The 11,636-nt window shown below is 40.9% G+C and overlaps 1 protein-coding gene across 3 annotated transcripts in view; it reads left to right on the top strand.

The window, feature by feature from the left end:
* The first annotated feature begins 5 nt into the window (after positions 1-5).
* prpf4 (PRP4 pre-mRNA processing factor 4 homolog (yeast)) overlaps positions 6-11,636 on the top strand; it is a 45,225-nt gene continuing 33,594 nt past the window's right edge. For 2 of the 3 annotated variants that reach the window (XM_048613443.1, XM_048613445.1), the window contains exons 1-3: positions 6-71; positions 1,739-1,923; positions 7,873-8,059. In XM_048613443.1, coding sequence (XP_048469400.1) covers positions 1,761-1,923; positions 7,873-8,059 — 350 coding nt within the window. In that variant the 5' untranslated portion in view covers positions 6-71; positions 1,739-1,760. Of the gene's footprint in view, positions 72-116; positions 190-1,738; positions 1,924-7,872; positions 8,060-11,636 lie in introns of those variants that run through there. The other variant, XM_048613444.1, reaches the window with a different exon arrangement.

Raw genomic sequence — 11,636 nt, 5'->3', positions numbered from 1 at the left:
GCCTGTGCGCCGCCTCCTAACCCTTTGCCCCGGACGCAGTCGGTGTTGGCTTAACGACGGTGCAGGAGCTGGTAAGAGGCCGCGCTGAGGCCGGGGGAAAGAGAGAGATAGAGACAGGAGAGAGCCTAAAGCTAGGTCTTGGCCATCGTCGTCACCTCCCTGTCTTTAACCGGGCCTGCGGATTGTTAGGTGGGGTGAAGTCGGTCATTGCGGCCACCAGTGGGGGAGGGGAGGCTGTATTGTACCAGAGACCACACACAATGCTCTACTTATGGCCCACAGCTTTATTCAACTTCAGCGTAAATCCCCTGCTTTTTTCCATCAACATTTCTATTTAGGGAGCTCATGACTCCCATGTGCTTGGTTAATCACGCTCTGTGTATCCTGCCACCTTAAGAGTTTAGTGCACGTTGGCACCAAGTCCCATCCCCTCCCCGTCTCTCTGCGCGCTCTTTAGCACTGGGTTATTAAGTATATATTTCCTTCTCCCAAACAGTTCTTCCAAAGTGAATCGCTTGTTAAATTCCCAATCTGCCGGCCTATGTTCTCCGACTGGCAGTTAGGATCGTAGAATTCCTACCGTGTGCAAGCGTTCGGCCCAACGAGTTCACACCAAGCATCCCTCCCGTATTCCCCCCATCTCCCATGGCTAACCCACCTAACCGGAACATCCCTGACACTATGGGCAATTTAACACACACCCACCCACCCTACACATCTTTGGAGTAGGAGGAAATCAGAACACCCGGAGGAAACCCATGTAGACATGGGGAGAACGTGCAAACTCCACAAACTCGGGACCCTGGCACTGAGAGACAGTGCCAACCATTGAGCCACTGTGCTACCCTGTGCAGTTGGTAACATTGTTATCGTTAGTCCTATTTCCAAGTTTGGTATCATTGGAAAATTTGGAAATGTTACTCTTTCAATATTCAAATAACATTTAAAACCCAAGCAATATATCTACCATATACCTACAAATTAATCTTTTGTAAGATGGGTATGATGACCCTCAAGTTCACCTTAATGTCAACATCTGCTTATCTTTTACTTTTGAAATATGTTCAGCTTTGCCACTCAGACCGAAGCGGATAATTTAACACTTCCATCTTCCACTGTAAGGAGCAAGAGATCATCTGATACTTTTGTTATCTCTAGTTAGGAATAGAAGTAGATCATTCAACCCTTTGAGCCCTATTGCACTTACTATTCATTTAGATATTTTTTAATCAACCTATTCAGACATGTTGTGGCTAATCTGTACCTCAACTCCAAGAATCTACCTTCGCTCAACTTTTCTTGGTACTTTGACAAAATAATGATCTTATTAATTCAATAGCTCAAATTATCCTAAGGTGCATTGCTTTTGATTTGGGGAGACAGTTCCAAATTTTCTGTGATCCTTTTTCTCTTCTGCCAGAGCCTTTCTTGATTTTATTCCATGGATGCTTCTGTTGTCTTTGATTCTCCTAGTTTCCTGCTTGTTCCTCTGAAGCTCCAAAAGCATGATCCAAAGATTCTATCTCCTCCTGGGTTAGAAATCAACACTCATTCAGTTCTTCCTGTTCCAACTTGTTTCCTAAGGCATCAAAAAACCAGAATTCCTTTGAGCAACACCCCAATTTAAGCATGCAGATGTGTGTACATGCAGATTAGAGCTAGAGTCAAACAGCCTGCCTTTCTCATCTCTTACCTCTGGTCAAAACGGTTTAATTTTATGCATTTTCTACACCCACAGTTTCCTACCCCATATTACAAGAATGTCTGATGATGATGATGCTCCGTTGCCTAAGAAATCTCGGATTTACTATGGAAGCCTTGAAGAGAAGGAGAAAGAGAGGATTTCCAAAGGAGATGCAGGATACCTGGGGAAAGATGCTGTGAAAGCTGGGGTAGAAGCTGGACATATTAATATATCCAGCAGTAAGTGATGATGGTTCAGTTTCTTTAACTGTGTCATTGAATAATTACTCCATCTGATTGAGTCAAAAAATGTGGAGCTGCTGAAAGATTGCTGAGAATTTTAGAAAGGTGGTTGGGAACAATAGCAATAAGTAACAGTTTTAGATGAATTGGGCTTTATTTTGGATGCGAAAGTTGCAGAAAGTCTATAACGTTTGAAACACTTCTGGAAATGGCAACAGTTGTAATTAAGAAATTTATGTGCAGCAAGTTCACACAAATGCTAATGACGATGGCCCGATAGTCTGATCTTGTAAAGGTTAAATGATGTTCTGGATACCGTAGAAATATGCTCTTATGTTGACTCTTCAGTGGGGATGCAAGGAAGTCCCAGTTAATGCCCAATACCTGCAAATAATGAATGTACAATTAATAGATTTTCAAAAGAAATTGCATTGAAAATATTCAGGCTGTTCAAAGCAAATATTGAGAGCATTTTATAGATCTCTTATCAGTGTGAAGTTGCGTATGTGACAACAAGATTTGACAATTTTAACAATTTCTTTGTACATGCATTTCTTTTTCTGAAACAGTTGATGATTTACATCCATCCACTTAAGTTTAGAAGTCTTTTTTTTTGCCTCTAGCATTTGTTTCAAGCCAGCAAGGTCAGTTCAGAACCACTCTCTCACATTTTGTATCCCATTGTGAACCATTGTCTACATAACATTCTCTGGGTATACCATTTTCCGTAGGCCCATTGTACAGCATTTGCTTAAAATATTTGAGAAATAGAATCCGATATCCACAGTCTCCACAAGAACCAGTGTTTAAGCAGCCAGTGTACTTTTATAAACACAGGAACAGGAATAGGCAATTCAGCCCCTTGAGCTTGTTCCATGTTCTGAGAGATCATGTCTGATCTGTGTTACTTAACTCCATATACCTGCCTTTGGCCCATATCCCTTACTACCTTTGCTTAACAAAAATGTATCTATCTTAGATTTAAAATGAACAACTCATCCAACAACCCTTTTAACAATTCTTTTCAATTTCTTAGCCTCCCAAGCAGAAAGGAAATGTTTTCTTTTCTTACCCTTAAGAAATATTAAGAAGTCATCTGCTCTGGAATACCCTCCAGGAAAGCTAGCAAGTGAAACATTGCTAAAATGACTAGTTTCATGTGTTTTGGGTCACCCATGAATGGAGAATGTGAACTTAGGTATGCATTTCACCTGAGTTAATTTTTTAAAATGTTTCATTTCCCCTTAAAACATTCTCATCTTCAGGATGTTTCATTGTAGGACCTGACTACAACATGTCAAAAACAGCATCTGGTCAAGTCTGAAGGCCCAACCAACCCATCTGACCAAATAAGCGTTGTAGTGTTCTGCCTCATTGTTAGGTATAATACCAGCACTTTCTGATGGTTGAGCAGAGATAACTGGTTCTGGAAGTAACATCTGAGTTAAGAGATAATGTTATCCAAGCCTAATTTGCTTAATATCTGAACAAATTGCTTAAATTTCAGTACAGATGAGGAACTTCAAGAAATTTGAACTCTTAGTTAATAATTTAGGCATATGCCTCAAGATATCAGGATTTAAGCAACAACTACTACTGTAGAAATTGAACAAAATGAGCATCACAAATTGAACACGATATTTCATAAACCCTTATGTTTTAAACTCAAATCATAATAGAACATACCATATTTTTACCTTTACAAGGAAACACTTAGCTGGTAATATTTTAACATGCAATAGGTGGGAGGGCACATAGTGATGACGGCATAGGAATCTGCAAGGGGATATGGAAATAGTGAGTGAAGTTGACAGATGGAGTTCGGTGGAGGAATATATGAGGTCATGCACTTTGGTTAGTAGTTTGGACCCTGTGTTTAAGAAAGGATATATTCGCATTGAAGTTGCATTTGGGGGGGACACGGTGGCTCAGTGGTTATCACTGCTGCTTCACAGCACCAGGGACCCGGGTTCGATTCCACCCTTGGGCGACTGTCTGTGTGGAGTTTGCACATTCTCCCCGTATCTGTGTGGGTTCCTCCGGGTGCTCCTGTTTCCTCCCACAGTTCAAAGATGTGCAGGCTAGGTGGATTGGCCATGCTAAATTGCCCATAGTGTTCAGGGATGTGTAGATTAGATGGGTTACAGGGGGATGGGTCTGGGTGGGATGCTCTGAGGGTTAGTGTGGACTTGTTGGGCTGAAGGGCTTGTTTCCACACTGTAGAGATTCTAAGAAGTCAGTTCAAAAGAGGTTCACTAGACTGATTCCTGCAATGAAGGTGTCTACTTATCAAGAATGGCTAAACTGTTTTTAAAGAGGGGATAAATGGATGTTTAAAAAATCAAGGAGTTGAGGGCAATGAGGGACTGACACAAAAAGGAATTAAAGCAGATTAGCAATGATATTATAGAATAGTGGGACTGTCTTGAGAGGCCACCCCTTGTTTCTTAAGATCTTACTCTTCTAAATTTAATCATCCTGTTCCGATGTGTTATGAAACACCTTCAGGACAAGGATGACCTGAACTCAAATGCAGAGATAGGGGCACTGCTACTGTACCACAAGATTCAAGATCTTTAAGTTCTTTAATTTATAGGATTTTAAGAGTCTTTACTTTTGTGGGACAAAACCAAGATGTGCTGTAGCTGTCAAGAATTAACTTTGATCCTCTCTAGTTTTCCACTGCTCTCCAAGGTGCAAGATTTCTTGGGGTTCTTCCACTAGCATTTTTTTAAAATCCATTTATGGGATGTGGAGTTGCTGACTGAGCCAGAATTTATTGCCTATCCTAATTGCCCTTGAGAAGGTGGTGGTGAGATGCCTCCTTGAACCACTACAGTCCATGTGCTGGAGGTAGACCCACAATGACACTGGGGAGAGGGAGTTCCAGGATTTTGGCCCAGCAATACTGAAGGAATGACGAAATGTTTTCCAAGTCAGGATTGTGAGTGGTTTGAAGGGACACTCGCAGGTGGTAGTATTCCATGTATTTGCTGCCTTTGCCCTTGCAGAAGGTGGTGGTTGAGGATTTGGAAGATGCTGTCTAAGGACTCTTGATGAATTACTGCACTTCATCTTGTAGATGGTACGTCTTGCTGCTACTGAGTGTGAGTGGTGGAGGGAATTGATGTTTGTGGATGTGGTGCCAGTAAAGCAGGCTGCTTTGTCCTGGATGGTAGAGCTATACACATTCAAGCAAATGAGGAGTATTCCATTAAATACTTGTGCCTTGTAAATAGTGGACAGGCTTTGGGGAGTCAGAAGGTGAGTTATTTGCTGCAGTATTCCTAGCCTCTGACCTGCTGATATAGTCACTATGTTTAAATGGATAGTCCAGTTGAGTTTCTGGTCAATGGTAAGCCCTCCCAGGATGTTGATAAGGGGGTATTCAGTGATGTTAATGCCATTGATTTGCTTGTTGGAGATGGTCATTGACTAGAACTTGTTTGGTGCAAATGTTACTTGCCACTTTTCAGCCCAGTCTGGATATTGTCCAGGTCTTGTTGCATTTGAACATGAACTGCTTCAATATCTGAGAAGTTGTGAATGGTGGTGAACATTGTGCAATTATCAACAAACATCCCCCCCTTCTGATAGAGGGAAGGTCATTGATAGAGCAACTGAAAATGGTTGGGCCAAGGACCTGAGGAACTCCTGCAGAGATGTCCTTGAGCTGAGATGATTGACCTCCAACAAGCACAACCATCTTCCTATGTGTCAGGTATGGCTGCAACCAGCAGAGAGTTTTCCCCTGATACCCATTGATAGCAGTTTTGCTAGGGCTCCTTAATCACACAGTCTGTCTAATGTGGCCTTGATGTTAAGGGCTGTCACTCTCACAACACCTCTGGAATTCAGCTGTTTTGTCCATGTTTGAACCAAGACTAATGAGGTCAGGCGCTGAGTGGCCCTGGCGGAACCCAAACTGGGCGTCACTGAGCAGGTGCTGCTTGATAGCACTGTTGATGGTATCATCCATAACTTCACTGAGTAGACTGATAGTGTGGTACTTGACCAGATTGGATTTGTGCTGCTTTTTGTGTACAGGACATACCTAGGCAACTTTCCACATTATAGGGTAGATTTGGCTAGTCGAGTCCTCCAATTTTCCTTCAACACCACCTGAATGTGGAGTCCCAGCTCAAGGATGGGCCTCACTGCATTCTTGCTCAATGATACCACATCGGAAAACCTGCTTGGTTTCCGATAGTCGTCTGCTCCTGGTTACAATTGTTTTACAGCCTTTGGTAGATTCTGAGCCTGTCTGTGTCAGAGTGGCTCCCAAGTTCCCTTGCATTTACTTTTAGGTTTGTTTATAGTCTTCTCAAAATGAATATTTCATTTATCTTAAATTTAAAAGTTTTAATTCCCAACAAAAGATACCCCTGAATGTACAAACCTTGAATTTAGATATTCACAGCACAATCTATTTGAAAGCCCCACAGACCAGTTTCTCAAATTTAAACTAAATCAAAATCCTATCTCTCATTCGCCAGTAAGAAATCATCAACACGCATTATGAAGATACTCAAGAGATTAATTAAAGATAGCAACAAAAGACTCTAGCATCTGCTTTTAATTTGAACACAACCTATTTTCACGAAAGCAGTTCGCAGTGAAAACTACTGCATCTTAAAGACATCATTCAGGCCATCAAGAATTTGTGTAGTTTCCATGTTTTTCCTGCTGCATTTGCTGCCTTTTTGTGAAATTTCAGAAAGACAGCCCTATTAAAAAAAAATCATTAATTGACTGCACTCGTGGCCAAAAAAAAATCTAAAAAGGTTTTTAGGGTTAGTTCTCTAGCTGCAGGAGAATCTGAGAGGCACCTTTGGCTAACGTAGCAGTTTAAATTCTTGTACTGACCCAGCAATCCTGAAGTTGAATTTCACCAATCTTTTGTACAAATCAGTCCATGTTCTTTACTTCCACGCAATGACTATCTGATTTTTTAAAAAATCTGATCATGCCTTGTTGATGTTTAACAGATTATTGTTCTATAAGAACTAACTACTGGTCATATAGACTGGAACGTTGGACGGTATCATACCCTGCCAGTTTACATTTGCTCACTGACAATTTATACTTCCTTTTCCCCGTTTTCTACTCTGCTTTTAGTTTTCCACTTTTTTTTTTAGTTTTGTCCTCTCACCTTTAGGCTCTGCTGCCATGTTATATTTCAGAAAACCACTTAGTGAAAGGTAGAACTGGAGCCAATCTTTACACACTTGTATCAGCATTACTTTACAATATTACACATTTAAAGCGTTCAGCTCCTAATCCAACAGCTATGATTTCAGTCTAATTTTTTTGGATCATAAGTGATTCTGCTGTTAATGCCTACCATCCTCATCCGACTAAACATAATTAATATACGATTAACAGCCTGCTCTTCTTAAATAGAACTGTAGGATCTTTTATATACATTTGAAGCAGATGGGGACCTCAGTTTAACACCGTAGCCAAATTACAGCGATTGTACAAAGTTGTTACTATTGTGGTGCAATGTTAGTTTAGCCTTTAGAGTGGGACTTAAACCCACAACCTGATTCACAGCAGAGCATGTTTCCAACTCTGAGGAAATACTGAATGATATGCTAGAACAAGAGGATATAGACATAAAACTAGGACTGCAATAAACTCTTTTCACGGAGATTGAGAGCATGTGGAATGCAGTACTAGATTGAAACAGATGTTGGCTTGTCACTTAAGAATGATTTGAATGTGGTCGAAAGGAAAGGGTGATAAAGAGACCTTAGTTCAGGTTGGACGTGTAGGATTAGGACATCTGCTTATGAGGAGTATAAATGCCAACAGGACCAGGTTTGAGCTGAATGACTTTTTTCTGCAATATAATACAACTGTTTCCATCGATCAGAGTTAGTGCGGGGAGGAGGAGTATCCAGGAGTCAGTGCTGTGTGTAATTCTGATCCTCTCTTGTCCAGATGAGTTCTATGAGGTCGAAGAGCACGTCAGTGAGAGGCAAGCGGAGGTACTGGCAGAGTTTGAACGCAGAAAACGAGCACGGCAGATTAATGTTTCGACAGATGACGCAGAAGTGAAGGCCTGTCTACGAGCACTTGGAGAGCCAATCACTCTTTTTGGGGAAGGACCAGCAGAACGACGAGAGAGGTGAAGTTCGAATATCTCTAGTGGTGTTTGGCTATGAACAAAAGCAGTCATGGGTGTGATAGGAATTGACTGACTATATGTCATGTGGTGTTTGGGCTTTGAGGAGTGTTGATTTACTAAGGTGGTTGTAAGTATCAGTGGTGTCCTTGGCTATGAGGATCAGTGATCAGGGTGTTGACTATGAAGAATTGTCTGGTGGGTTTGTCTGCGACAGTGGGCAGTTTAGTAATCGTGGGTGGTCTGGAGATGTTGTCTGAGGAACATAAAAACAGGAATGGGCCATTCAGCCCATTGTGCCTGCTCACTCATTTAGTTATGTCATGGGCTTGTAATCTACCTCGACGTCACTTCCCTGCACTATCTCCATTTCTCTTAATGTCATCATTCTTGAATGTGCTCAATGATTAAACTTCCACATCCCTCTGGAGTGGAACTTTCCAAAAGATTCACCGCCGTCGAAGTGAAGAAATTCCTCTTCATATCAGTTTTAAATGGTCACCTCTAATCCTGAGACTATATCCCTGGTTCTAGACTCACCAGGTAAGGGAAACGTTATCTACTTACATCATGTGAAAATGTTGTCAGTTTCAATGAAATGACCTCCTCCTCTTTTAAACTCTAGCGAATACAGACGCAGTTTCCTCAGTCTCTCGTCAACAGACAATACTCTATCCCAATGAATGGTCTGGTCAACTTCCATTGCACTTGCTTAGATGGTCATTATATCCTTTCTTAGAGAAGAATTCTAAAACTATACACAATACTCCAGGTGCAGTCTCACCAAGGTTCCATACAATTGTGGCAAGTTGTCTCCTGCATTCATATCCCCTTGGGATAAAACAAAAAAAATCAATCAGTTGATAATCAACCAGTTCAGGCTTGTTGTGTCAAATATCTGTAGCAGGTGGGATTTGATCTTGGGCCTTCTAATCCTGAGGTAGGGATGCTACCACTGCACCAGAAGACTCTATTCACTCACAATGAATACCATCATTCCATTTGCTGCCTTAATTGCTTGCTGTATTTGCATCCTCACTTTTAGCAACTCACGAACACAGCCATCCAGGTTTACTCGGACACCTGCACTTCCCAATCTCTTGCTATTTAAGAAATATTCTTTGTTTTTTTCCATCAAAGTCAATAATTTGGCCCTCACCCTTATTTATATTGTATTCCATGTGCCATAGTCTTGCCCATTCACTTAACCTCTCCAAGTCTGCTTGAAGCCTCCTTGCTTCTTCCTCACAACTTGCAGTTTTGTGTCATGAACAAATTTGCAAGTAGTATTGATCTCTCTATCCAAATTATTTATATAGGTCGTGAACAGCTGTGGTCCTAACTCTGATTCTTGCTGTATCCCACTGCTAACAGACTGCTATCTGGAAAATCAGCTACTTATTCTGATTCTCTACTTTCGGAATGTTAACCAACGCCAAATCCATAATAGTAAATTTGTTCCAAAGCCATCCCTTGACTATAAGGAATGATGGTTTGAGTGTGACTAATTAGAGGCCACAGATTCAAAGTAATTGATAAAATAAGCAAAAATGACATGAGAGACAACCTTTTCCCACAAGAGTGGCTAAGGGACGGAATGCACTGTTTGACGGAGTGTAGAGTTAAGTTCACTTGAAACATTTGGAAGAGAATTAGACTGTTAATCTGAAAAGGAAGTGAGTGCAGGGTTATGGGAAGTAGACAGGGGTTTGGCATTCTGAATTGTTCATTTTTAGAACCGATGTAGACATGATGGGCCAAATGGTTCTTCTGCACTGTAAGGAAAGATAGCCTGCTGATTTATGGATGATCTGGTGGAGTTGGCTCAGAGGATGAATAATCTGGCAACATTAGGCGATGAGGAGAGATGAGATCTGGTGGCATTGCTTATGACAATGAATGGCCTGGCTTTAATGCGTATTCTCCTGAAATTGGCTGACTTGTCATTTCCATTACACCTTCTAAAGAATATTGCCCAGTATTGTGATGTGGTACCTAGGCCTCATTAGTAACATGATGTCTGATTACTACAGCTCCCTGGCTTTGTGGATTATGATATCCATCACCTGGAATACAGTGCAATGGTTGAAACTGGGTCAAAATTAAGGGCACAGATTATGATTGTGGTATAGGCCCTTGAAAGGATTTTTATTCTGCTTAGGAAATAAAACTGGAGTAGTGAAGACTCACTTTGACTATGAGTTGGAATCTCTGTTGATGTTTTGCCTTTGGATGAGCTTTTGACCACTCATTGCAAGCTGATCCAGGAACCAAACATTTATAATTATTTGTTTTTCAAGCAAGCTGTCTTTTAATTTCCCATCTCCTTGCTTTTATGGATTTTGCCTGTTGAAAACCCCATCCAGTTGTTACAATAAATACCTATTTAAAGGTTCAATTCCATTTGTAACATCAGAAAGAGAATTTCATGGGAAGTGGCATGGAGTGACTGAATTATTGCAGGCTGTCTTTGCAAAAAACCAAAGAGAATTTTTTCAGTGGTTGCCTACTGTAGAAATGTAGAATGGTTTAGAACGTAGAAGGCAGTCACCATGTCTGTGCTGTCCAAAAAAAGAGATCCAGCCTAATCCCATTTTGGTCAATTTTCCTGCAAGTTACTACACTTCAAATACATAAGTATTGTTTAAAAATGTGGTAGAGACTTATGCTAGTACCACCTTTTCAAACAATGAGTTCCAGACCACAACCTCTGAGTAAAAGATTTACTCACATCCCTCTAATCCCTAATCTTCTATAATAACTTTAAATCTTTGGCAACCCCCTCATCCTTGACCCATGGCAACCCATGTTCTTGCAGCCTTATGTGTACAAGTGCAGAGGGTCATGTGGCCCAGGGGTAGTATCCCTACCTCTAGACTAGAGAGCCTGGGTTCACATCCCACCTACTCCAGGAGTGTGCTATCATATCTCTGAACAGGTTGATCAAAAATATCTACATGTGCATGCAGACTAAACAACATTTTGGAGCCTTTTTTCCTCTAATCTACCAGTCATTGCACCACATCCACTTCCCAGATGCTGATGTCCTTGTTTACTTTCTTTGGACTGGAGTCCCATTTCTGAGCACAAGAGGGTGCTGTTGGTCTAAAATCTGAATAAGAAAACAATCACATAATTTAAAGTAAAAAAAATTGTATTTTTTAAAAATAATTTCCAAATGGGAATCTTTTATTTGATCATCTGATCAAAGGCAAAGTTTATCTAGGTTCCTCCAAAAGCAGTGAAACATGTTCTCTTTCCTCTTACACAAAACGTGTTCTCTCTCTCCTCTTACGCAATCTGGGCGAAATATAAGATCTAAAATTCACGCATCTTTTCTCTTTAGTGGTGATCACTGACTTGTTTATATTATAGATTTCAGAATTTTTGGTCTTTGGTCCTGACATCTTGCTCAGTCCACTGGATCCTCCTGCCTCTCCTCCAATTTTCTGTCCTACTCATCCTCTCCACATCTACCACTCTGCTGCCCTCAAATGCACTCATGCATATAGTGATCGCTACATAAATCTAAGGTGATGCTCAAATTCTTCAGTTGACACAGTCAGAATTCTGAGTTCAT

The sequence above is a fragment of the Rhincodon typus genome, chromosome 28 (genome assembly GCF_021869965.1).
Source record: "Rhincodon typus isolate 14 chromosome 28, sRhiTyp1.1, whole genome shotgun sequence".
NCBI classification, from domain to species: domain Eukaryota; kingdom Metazoa; phylum Chordata; class Chondrichthyes; order Orectolobiformes; family Rhincodontidae; genus Rhincodon; species Rhincodon typus.
Note: the sequence above shows the minus strand (reverse complement) of the source record. Positions and strands in the feature narration are given on the sequence as shown.